The 11628-nt window shown below is 33.0% G+C and overlaps 1 protein-coding gene across 3 annotated transcripts; it reads right to left on the reverse strand.

Annotated features, from left to right (window-relative positions):
- Nucleotides 1–6934: 6934 nt before the first annotated feature.
- On the reverse strand, nt 6935–10318 carry LOC120079949 (GDP-mannose 3,5-epimerase 2). Of its 3 annotated transcripts, none has more exons than XM_039034422.1 (7): nt 10185–10318; nt 9307–9717; nt 8933–9026; nt 8714–8843; nt 8498–8630; nt 7606–7813; nt 6935–7485 (listed from the first exon to the last, which is right to left on the reverse strand). In XM_039034422.1, exons 1-7 carry the CDS (start codon nt 10199–10201, stop codon nt 7330–7332), a joined length of 1149 nt encoding a protein of 382 aa, XP_038890350.1. In that variant the 5' UTR covers nt 10202–10318; the 3' UTR covers nt 6935–7329. The 3 variants fall into 3 exon arrangements, with proteins under 3 accessions (XP_038890350.1, XP_038890352.1, XP_038890351.1); XM_039034424.1 differs by lacking the exon at nt 10185–10318 and adding an exon at nt 9953–10132; XM_039034423.1 differs by lacking the exon at nt 10185–10318 and adding an exon at nt 9827–10131.
- Between the last annotated feature and the right edge of the window lie 1310 nt (nt 10319–11628).

Raw genomic sequence — 11628 nt, forward strand, 5'->3', positions numbered from 1 at the left:
TTATTTCTTCAGTCTTAAACTCTTTGAACTTTTCAAAGACTTCTGACTTCTGTTGTATTAAATAAACATACCCATATCTTGAATAATCATCAGTAAAAATGATGAAATATTTAAACCCTCCTCTTGCCTTAACATTCATCGGACCATAGAGGTCTAAATGTATAAGCTCTAAGGGTTCTTTGGCCTTATGACCTTTTCCAGTAAAAGATCTTTTAGTCATTTTGTCTTCAAGGCATGACTCACACATAGTCAAAGAATTTTCTTCTAACTCACTTAGAAGTCCATTCTTAACCAATCTCTCAATTCTATTGAGATTGATATGTCCTAACCTTAGGTGTCAAAGAATTTTCTTTAGGAGAAATTTTAAGTCTTTTATTCTAAGTTATCGCAGTTTTAAATATTTCAGTATTAATGAGGGCTTTAGTTGCTAACGGTCTTAGCACATATAAATTATTTTCCAGCATAGAAGAACAAATATTAATACCATTCTTAAACGTTTTATTTACATAGAACTGTATAGAGTAGTATTGTTCTATTAAACACTTTACAGACGTTAAGTACCTCTTCAAACCAGGAACAACAAATACATTTTCAAGTACAATATATCTATTCTACTAGCTAGAGTCCTCCCACTGCCACAGCTGACACAACATGTCCAGTTCTAACACGTATCGTCATTTTCCCAACATCCAGTTGTCGTTAGGAACTAATTCCCTAAAATGAAGAACAAACATGATTAGTGGCGCATGAATCAATTATCCAAGCAAAATCATCATTCTCTTCTAAACAAGTCTTCAATAAGTAAATCATATTTACCTTGCTTGACCTTCTTCTTTTCTGCCAAGTATTTAGGATAGTTTATTTTCCAATGTCGCTCATAGTTGCAATGGAAAAAAATTCCCTTTGCAGCCTTTGCCTTTTTGCCCTCTAGGCAGCAGCTGGAGGGTTAGCTTTTCCCTTTCTACTTTTCTTTTTCTTCCACTTTTTGGTGCCGTGAGAAAAAAGCACAAACTTAGTTCCAGAGAAATATCCTCTGTATTAAGGATGAAATAACATTTTCCTCACTCTTTTGTTCCTTGGTTTTCATCAAGGATTGGAAGGTCTGTAGCTCGTTGAGCAAATTAGTCAGTGTTAGGGTTGATGCCCTAAATCTTGTAGGGTTCTGTAGTTTGTAATTGTATTGTACAAACATTTTATTTTTTTTAATAAAATATAAAATATGAGATATTTTATTTGACATTTAGTTGTATTAAACCCACAAACCAATAAACTAACACTCAAGGTTATCATCTGTAGCTTAAACATGTATGTAGAGACATATGGGTGGATCATGTTTAAGTGATAACCTAAATGGCTTGTAGTAGATGAATAACGTTGGATATCTTATCCTGATGACACTATGAATACTGCCCGCTTTGTAGATGTTACAATTGTTGTAAAGTACTACAGATGATCTGATCCTGATCATTCATGTGAAGACATGTGAGTTGGGGTATTCTATACAAAAGGAGTTTTAAGGACCACGAAATGACTAGTCTCATAAACGTCGTTCATAATAGAGACTTACATTTCACCAGGATGACTATAGATGACATGACCTGAATCCTAAGTTAGTTGTGAAATCTTGCCTATGAAGATAATCCTTTGATTTGTATGGGTGAGAGTAACTAGATCGCCAACTCAATAAGCCTATCATTTTGGAGATTCTTCTGATTAAGGAGTTGAGAATACAGCTACACAAGATGAAATTCACTCATTTCCCAATGTCAGGGTAAGTAGATAAATTGCTCCTTTAAGGGCTGATTCCAGGGCTTGAATAATGTGGCACCACAACCTCTTCTGGCTCGAGAAGGGTTTAGTCATATTTGGACTATGATTTATTATTCATTAGAGGGATCAGTGGTACTTAAGATGTCCTATGGTCCCTTAAGGGGACGGAGAGAGTGTTTATAATAAGTGGGTGAAGGGTGTGTATCAACATGTTCTATGGTCTCTGTCATGTTCACACTATGAGATCATTCTATATTACCTCGTGGCACCCTGGGAGCGTCCCTCTTCAGATGGGTTTTGTGCAGTTGGTCAAGATAAAGGTGAACTCCAAAAATGAATAGGTTCACTTTAGGTTTTTCCCCAATAGGATTTTTTTCCTTCGGATTGGCTTTTTGGGATGGACCTCTAGGGCCTAAAATGGCGAGTCACACTTACGGGAGATTGTTAAGTAAGTTAATGATCTCTTGACCAAATCAATGATGGCTAGTTGTTATAGGAGCAAGAGTTGTTCTGGTATTAATGACTGGTTGAGAACTTCTCAATTCAGAGGAGGGATAACTAACCTCCCTTCAGCAGCTTTTGTTCTAAACCTTTGAAGCGTCATCGTGAAAATAGATGTCACACGGGGTTCATGTTAGTTTTGCTAAAACCTTATTGGATGTTGTTTAGTTTTACAACGGGTATTTGCTTAAAACCTAACGTAGGTCATGTGTTTTTCTTTTCAGCAACTCGTTAGTATTTCTATTTAGTGTTTTTAATATGACCGACTACATATAGTGGAAAGAATCGTGTGAAACGTATTCCATGGCAAAAGACCTCGTATTTGTCATGGTTGAGGAGTGTCTTCAAGTCCCGACCCTTGATGCACCACGAAGTGTTCGCAATGCATATGAAGTGTGGATGAAGGCTAATTCATTGGCCCGACTTCACATTTTGGCTAACATACCTAATGTTTTGGCCAAATGGGTGAGAACATGGTCATTGCACGCGAGATCATGGACTCACTGCAAGATTTGTTTGAACGTCAGTTCTTACTTTTCGAGTATAAAGGGATGGATGATAAAACCAGTAGTGTCAGTTATTCTGACACTGATCCCACTACTCTCCAAAAGAGGAGACAAGACAGTAAATCTTATTTATTGGTCTTGGACACGTGTCTGGCAGAAACTGATGATTCTGCCTGGATCCTTATTCAAGTGCTACCAATCATGCCAGTTTCTCTTACCAAGGATTCAGTTCTTGGCAAACATTGCTACAAGGAGAGATGACTCTTCGAGTCGGTACTGGTGAGGTTGTTTCAACTATTGCTATAGGTAGGCTGAAGTTATTTGTTGACAAGAAACGTTATCTGTTATTGGATAATGTTTTTGTAGTTCCTCATATTAAGAGGAACTTAATCTCGGTTTCTTATCTCATTGAACAAGACTATACCGTCTCCTTTTTTTTTAGAATAAAGTGTTTATTTTTAAGAATAGAATGGAGATTGGTTATGGTTCAATGGAAAGTAATTTATATGTACTAAGGCCATTAATCATAAAAGCCTTGTTTAACACTGAAATATTCAGTACGACAACAACAACTAAAAGACCAAAGGTTTTTTTTTAAGAAAAACGCCCATCTTTGGTATCTTAGGTTAGGTCACATCAACCTCAATAGGATTGAGAAGTTGGTGAAAAGTGGACTTCTAAAGAGTTTAGAAGAAAACTCCTTATCGGTATGTGAATCATGCCTCGAAGGGAAGATGACCAAACGACCGTTTACTGGAAAAGGTTACAGAGCCAAGGAAGCCTTGGAGCTTGTACATTAAGACCTCTATGGTTCGATGAATGTTAGAGCTCGAGGTGGGTATGAATATTCCATCTCTTTCATAGATGATTATTCAAGGTTCAGGTATCTCTACCTAATGCAATGTAAGTCTGAAGCTCTTGACAAATTCAAAGAGTATAAGGCTGAAGTTGAAAACTTATTAGGTAAGAAGATAAAAACACTGCGATATGATCATGGTGAAGAGTATATGGACCTCTAATTCTAGAACATAGAATTGCGTCCCAACTCTCGGCCCCTGGTACACCTCAACAGAATGGCATATCTGAAAGAAGAAACATAACCTTGTTGGACATGGTTCGGTTTATGATGAGTTATGCTCATCTTCTAGACTCGTTTTGGGGTTTCGCAGTAGAGACTATGTTGGCTTTTTGGCCCTTAATCTCAAATTAATTAATTAATCAATGTTTTAATGATAACAAACTCAATTTCTAATTACTGAAAATTTTAGTGTTTTAAGATGTCCATAGCATAGAGCTCGGAACAACGATTCCAACACCTCTTGAATGACTCAAATCAAAGCTAAAACGAAGACGATATGACTGAAACAAGTCTATAGAGAAAATATCGTGGTGGATGACGTGGCATAACCAGACCATTTGCATGTAGACATGTGGCAACATATTGGTTGAATGGTGGATCATTAAGAGATTAACATATGATGGACTTTTGATTTTTGGATTGATTTAAAAAAATAAAATTTAAAAGAAATTTAAAAGGAAAAATAAATTTAATATTATTTTATGTTTGTGTCTAATGGCTAGTTTTTTACACATGGTATGTTTTTTATTTTTGGATTGACTTTAAAAATAATGAATTTAAAAAGAAAATGAATTTCAAAAGAAAATGAATTTAATATTATATTTTGTTTGTTTCCAAAATCTAATGGTCCAAATTAATTGTGGTTTCTAAAAATTTTTTTCCATCTCTATATAAACCATCTTCCTCTCCAAATTTTAAAGAAACAAAATTTTACATTTTATAATCCTCCAAAACTCAAAAGTTTCATTGAACCGGAGTTAGAGAATACATAAAGAGAATTTAACCGGAGTTAGCATACCTAAACTTAAAGTATTTTAGAACAATTTGAAACCAAATGTATAGACTCTTTTTATAGTGTATGGAACTCATGACTTTTTTAAACTTTTTCGATGTGAAATAAGTGCACTTCTAATACTTTGCCAAAAATCCAACATTAATTATCTTCTTTATAATGGATTGATCTATAGTAAATCGTCTTATGAATATTGTTATTATCATCAATACTATTGATGTATCGTGTGGAACCCTAAAATGAATATTTATTTATTTTTACTAGGTTTTTTATGGACTTAAAGTGCTAAAATACGCAAAGGAAATTTGGTTGCAATGCATTAACTGGTTCTATTTAATTTCTATGTAAAAACGATATCAATTTTTATCATTACTAATTACTCGAGAAAGAATGTCAGATTTTTAGGTCGAAGGAAAAGGGACATTTTTCTTTTGAATTTTCAAATTTCGAAAATGAAAAATATTTAAGTACATTTCAGACTACATTTATCTTTGTACATCGTATTAAATTATCTAACTATAATTTGACACATAACAAATTATTATTATTATTATTTATATTAAGAGTGAGATGCAGATACATTCTAGAAGGATTCGAATATTCCACGTTTAAAATATGATGTTGTGATGTGAATTATGAGACGTACATGTCCTTCATAAGGACCACAAAGCAAAAAGCTGATGCAGATGGGAAGGTGGCCTCATTGGCACCTTGCGAATTCCCTGTCCTTTCTTTGAACCATCACATATTGCCTTCTTTCTGATTGGTTCAATTAATATTCAACCTTATCATTTCTATTATTTTCTTTAAATCTATGTCCATTCTCATTTTCACTTGTCAAGTAATAAAACAATAAATTTTAAAGGCTTCTTTTTAAATATAAAAAATTATTTAAAATTATTTACATTTTATAGTAAAACATTTAAAAAACATATTTTTTTTTTTTAACTTTTTACTATAAAATATAAATATTTTTGGGATTTTTGTATTTATAAGAATTTCTCAATTTTTTTAAACTTATTTCATTCGTGTTACCTTCTCTAAATTTTTACATTTTTTCTCCTAGTTTTTTTTTTCTTTTTTAAACTTGCAAAATGTAATATGTGATAATGTATTTGATTGTTACTGCCCTATTACATTTGATGAGTATTGTAAGCCACTCTTTTCTAAACCGAGGAAAAAGTTTCAGATTGTTTGATAATTATTTGATTTTAAATTTAAGTTCATAAAAATTACTTGAATATATGAGTTTTTTTTTTCTTACTTAGTTTTATTATCTTTACTTTCTGTTAATGTTATTAGAAGTCGTATCAAGTTTACTTTGGAAATAAAAATATAGTCTTTAAAATGGTTTAATTTTTTAAATTTGGTTAAGAATCCAAATACTCAACACAATTGAGTCAAAGCCTACTCAAATACCTAAACTAATCTCTTTCTTTTTCTTTTTAAAGAAAAATATTAACTTCTTTCGAGAAAAAATTTTGATTTTAATCTTCGCCCTGAACTTTCAACCTCATCAAATTAGACTCAAAATTTTGGTAAGTATTTAAAAATCTTCAAGATCTCAATATTCTCAATGAAAATCAAACTTTGTACAATTCAATTCGATAAATACACAAACCCAATCATCAAAATCCTATCAATTTTTGTATATTCATATTATATATTAGAATTAATCGATCCCACATTGAGAATACCTTTTTTTTTTGTTAATTATTATTAGAATAAAACCTATCCATAAAACATGCAACACTTATTCAAGTTTCTAATATTTGTCCTAGTTAAAAGGTACAATTCAATAAATTAAAAAGTTGAAATAAATAAAAAATACATTTTCAAGTTGAAGGTAAAGTTTCTCAAAAGTATAAATAAATGTGTGGTCGTCCTCGTACTATGGCCTTCATGCACTTTTGACATATTGATTTTTAATTTTATTTTTTTCTCTCATAAATCTAACATTCCTACAATACCAAACAATTTGCTATCATAAGGACCAACAAAATCATACACAATAAAGTTCAGAGCTCCACCCTGTTCACTGAAGCATATATTTTAGAGACCAACCAAACAAGAACCACAAAATCAAATTGAAAAATCTATTAGGAAATGTTTGGAGACAAAGTTGGTTATTATAATCAGTGTAAGTTATAATAATATGTAGACTATAATAGTTTATATTTAGAATACAAACTATTTTAGTCTAAGTTATAATAGTTTGTGTTTAGGAATATAAACTATTTTAATTTGGGTAGAAAATAATAAAGAGAGAATGAGTAGAAAATGGTAAACACGATAACAAACAACAAATACTATAATAAAGAAAACTAGTAATACTAGGTTATAATAATTGAAAATATCAACTATTATAATCGGAGTCCATAGACATGGAGAACTATTATAGCACACTCTCTGCCCACTTTAAGTTGGCCCAGACACCTCCTCATACAAAGTAGATAAGAATACGAACCTGCTAAAAGAAAACTACAATATTTCCTTTCTAAGGAAAGGGGATGGGGATGAAAGGGCAATATAGAATTGAATAGAATAGTAGACATATCAACTGTATCCAGGAACATCAGAATACTACAGAGAATGTAGTGGGTAATAACAACTTTTGATAACTAGTATATAGCTCAGGTTGTACCGACGCAGCCCGATCAGATTATCCGGGTGTTAACTAATTACTCTTTACCATCAGCAGCACGGAGTGACCCAAGTTGAACCGGAGCTTGGGTACCAACAACCTTTGATGATCCATAAACTGTCAGGTCAATGCCTTGAGACTTCTCTTTTTCAATCTGCTCCTTGATCCAGAAGTAGGTAATTCTCAATCCATCCTACATACAATATGAAACAAATGATGAGCAAGAGAGTCAAAGGAAGGCATAGGTGACGAAAGTTCCAGAGAAATTTTGATCGTCGACTTGATAACAAACGGCTACTTTATCTAAATTTACCTTCAACTTCATTGTGGGAGCCCACCCAAGTTTCTCTTTAATGAGTGTGTTGTCTGAGTTACGACCACGGACACCCTCGGGACCAGGGATATGGTGAATTGGAAGCTTTTTGTTGTCAAAGCTAAGAACGATTTCAGCCATTTCATTCATGCTAACCATCTCATCGCTTCCAATGTTCACTGGCTCACGGAAGTCTGACTTAGTCAATCTGCAAACAGATGATTAATTTGACAACTTCCATCTCATGCAGAGCGAGCCAATGTTTTGTTGTTTGTAAAAATTGAAAAGGTGGGAAAAGATAATGGTAGCCACAGCAGCCAGGGTAAAATATAAACATTCGACAGCATTTCGTAACACGATTTCAAAAGAAAACAACTCAGAAGAGAGGCGGCAAGCAACCGCATCCATTACTTCGTTCACAAAGATGTCAATCATTAAGCACTCATCTGAATTCATGGATCAAAAAGTTCACAACAAAACAGATCAAAATACAGATTTCACACATAACATACACTACTTATCATCCCTTAGCTAGAGTTGAGCTGAAACTAACAAGCCAAAAAGTAATTAACCTAATATTATATGCTTTGTTTTCTTGTTTTTTTGACTCATAACAGAAGTTGCTCATAACACAAAAAATACACTAATTATTTTCCCTTAGCTAGAGTTGAGCTGAAACCAATAAGCCAAAAACTACTTAAACTAAGGTTATTTTCCCTTCCCTTTGCATTATGTTCATAGCCCACCCCAACTACTCCCAAAGTCCTTGAAGGGTATCTCCAAACATCTCAAACTCTTTCCACCTTTGAACACTCTTGAGGTGCTTAAGATTATACCAAATCCAAGAAAGAACAAATTTTAAACCTGGAATTCAGCAATTGAGCTTTCTTACCTCAGGACACCTTCAACACATTCATCAATGAAAGTGAAAGATCTTGTTTGAAGACCATCTCCCCACATCTCAAACTTGTCTACAGAAGTGAGGGCCTTTCTGCAAAATGCAGCAGGAGCCTTTTCCCTTCCACCTATATGAATAAACCGATAGCATTAGATCTTACATTATGAATTGTCTAGAGATAACATAACCATTTCTTGCATTTGGATCAACCTTTCCATGTTCCAAATGGACCATAAATGTTGTGGAACCTCCCAATTCGGCACTCAATACCGAAATCCTTAGTATAGTGTTTGCACAACTCCTCTGTAGCAAGCTTCTCCAAACCATAAGCATCTTGGGGCTACGAAACAAAAGTTCACACAGTTTTAATAAGCACATATCTAACCGTTGTTTCGTTTCCAAATCATTAACACATAAGTAAATATGAACCTCAGCAGGCCAAGCATCTGACTCTTTCAAGCTCACATTAGTTTCCAATTGCTTAAATTCAGGGTAGATGCAAGCACTAGAAGCATAGAAAAACCTGCACTCACATGATAGAAGATCAGAATTATCTGTTGGGTACTTCCTTTCTCATTGGTAGGAACAAAACCAACAACAAAGGAGGGAATAATCTCAGATTAAAAAGATTTAGAATGCAAAATGTTCCCCTTTAAAAAATTTTTAGCTCATACTGACCCCACCCCCCACCGACAAGCCATAACTCTAAAGCATAAAAATATTGACCAACCAACCTTGTACCATTAAAGTTTCAAAGCATGCCTAAACACCATGAATTGAGAAAATTTTCCTTGAAAACTAACCTCTTAACTCCATTAATTCTTGCAGCTTCAAGCATATTGAAGCTGATCATGGTGTTATTATACATAATAACAGAGTGATTGGACTGGATGAAGCCCATACCACCCATATCAGCAGCCAGATTGAAGACATGGTCAACTTTCTCAGTCACCTTCATGCAATTATCCATAACTCTGAGATCAACAAGATGGAACTCATGGCAGAACATATCCTCTGTCATGTGTTCATTCTTCTTCCAGTCAGAAGCAATGATGTAATGCCCTTCGCTCTTCAAACGCCTAGCAATGTGGGAAGCTATAAACCCACCAGCACCAGTAATGGAGATTCTCAGTTTCTCCGATGGCCAATAAGGCTCTCTTTCAAGCTCCTCATAAGTGTAAGAGCCATAATTGGTTTCCCCTGTGCTTCCCATTCTGCACCGACAAGAAGATTCATCAGAAGGGAAAGTGAATTTCACAAAACATAGGCAGAGAGATAAGAGTCCATACAATTTCAAACAAATCAAAGCAAAACACAACATACCCAATTAAGATAACACGAAATCAAGAACAACCCAGAAATCCAAACCCTAAATCTGAAGGAAAAACACAGCAAATTTCCAAAAAAAAAAAAAAAAATCAACAAGAAGAAATTCTAGAGGAAACCCACAAAATGGAGTTGGGAGTTGGGTGTTTTTATCACAAAAAAATGGCGGAAATTCACGGTTGTGATAGATACAATGAGGGAAGAAGACGAAATGGGTAGTGATGAACGGTGAGAAAGGGAAAAGGGGTTGAATCGAATGGCGTGGCGCAGAGCTTGCAGGTTCTGGTCCCTATTAATAGAGGAGAAGGTTGAAGTGAAGGAGAAAAGAAGACCATTCATTTATGTTTTCTCTTACCTTCCCAATGGCCCCATCTCACTCTGGCTCGATAACGGCACTTCCAATTTCCAAACCGGCCGTTCCGATGGATTCAGGCAAAAATTTTGTTACTTTCTTACTATTTTTGACGAAATTTTGCTTTGGGGTTTGGGTTAGGTGAATTGTTAAATGGTTGAATTTGGATTGAAAACAGAAGAAACCATAGCAATTTGAGCAACTCAATTTTATTAAATAATTATTTCGTAAAATAAATCTTTGTATTTTTAATATTATGTCAATAAATTTTTGATGGGTCTCGAAACGTCTTTTAATATTTGTCAACATGACTACAATTCAATTAGTAGACTCCAATCTAATCATGAATTTAAGAGAGACTTCATTTTAAGGAGACAAAATAATAACTATATAACAATAATAAATCTGATTTCGTTTTTTTATTTTTAAAATTTATGCTTATTTTTTCATAAACTTTTTATCTGGTCTTCAGTTTTTTTTTATATATAATTTTTTGAGTTTCTCGTCAAAATAAATATGCATATTTGTTTTTTTTTTTCTTTAAGTTTTCGAAACTTGACTTGATTTTTTTTTTAAAAAAAAAATTGAAAATAAATAAGAAACTAAAAACTTGATATGGAATTAGTGTTTCTAAGTTTAATTTTTAAAGAAAGAAAAAAAAACGAAGGTCTAATTTGATTACCATTTGGTTTTGAGTGTTCTCTCACATTTCTCTTTACAAATAGTTTTCATCTTTGTTAAGAAAATATTTGAATTTTTAACCAATTATAAATTTAAAATAAATTTTAAAAAAGCTTTTTAAACTATTTTTTTTTAGTTTCTAAAAACTTGTTTTTGGTTTTTTAATTTGGTTAAGATTTAAACCTCTTTTAAAGAAAGGTGAAAACTATACTAAAAAAAATAGTGAATAAGCCAACATCAATTTAAAAAAAAACAAAAAACAAAAACAAACAGAAAAACAAAACAACACAAACAAAATTGTTATCCGTTAAAATCCACGTGATTATCATATGAGCCCTTAATTAATGTTTTTTTTTTTTCAATACAACAATTGTAGGGATGAAGATTAAACATTTGACTTTTAGGGGGAAGATCATGTCAATATCCATTAAAAGAAAATCTCATTAGTCATAAATTAGATCCTATCCTACAAAAATACATTAAACACAAATCGAAATTCAAATAAATCTACTAAATGTCAAAGCGAGTATAGTTCAACTTGCATCTAATATGTGTCAACAACCCTGAGGTTCATGTTCAAATCCCCAACTCGATTATATTAGAAAATCCATTAGACATAATATAATATAATATTTAGAAATCAATTCAACAGATTTTTAAATTATGACATTATTGCCCAAAATGGTAAAAGTATATGAAATGTCATTTTAATTTTAATAGATTGGCTTAAGCAACTTTGTCCAAAAGTTCCAATTTAATTCTCGTA

Source organism: Benincasa hispida, chromosome 6, assembly GCF_009727055.1.
Source record: "Benincasa hispida cultivar B227 chromosome 6, ASM972705v1, whole genome shotgun sequence".
NCBI classification, from domain to species: Eukaryota; Viridiplantae; Streptophyta; class Magnoliopsida; order Cucurbitales; family Cucurbitaceae; genus Benincasa; species Benincasa hispida.

What these genes read in the sequence shown, in the direction of transcription:
- LOC120079949 (XM_039034422.1), bottom strand. An exon ending in CAGATGCTTGGCCTGCTGAG is followed by an intron (nt 8,844 to 8,932) that starts GTTCATATTTAC and finishes TTTGTTTCGTAG; the next exon opens with CCCCAAGATGCTTATGGTTT. An exon ending in CTCCCACAATGAAGTTGAAG is followed by an intron (nt 7,486 to 7,605) that starts GTAAATTTAGAT and finishes TATTGTATGTAG; the next exon opens with GATGGATTGAGAATTACCTA.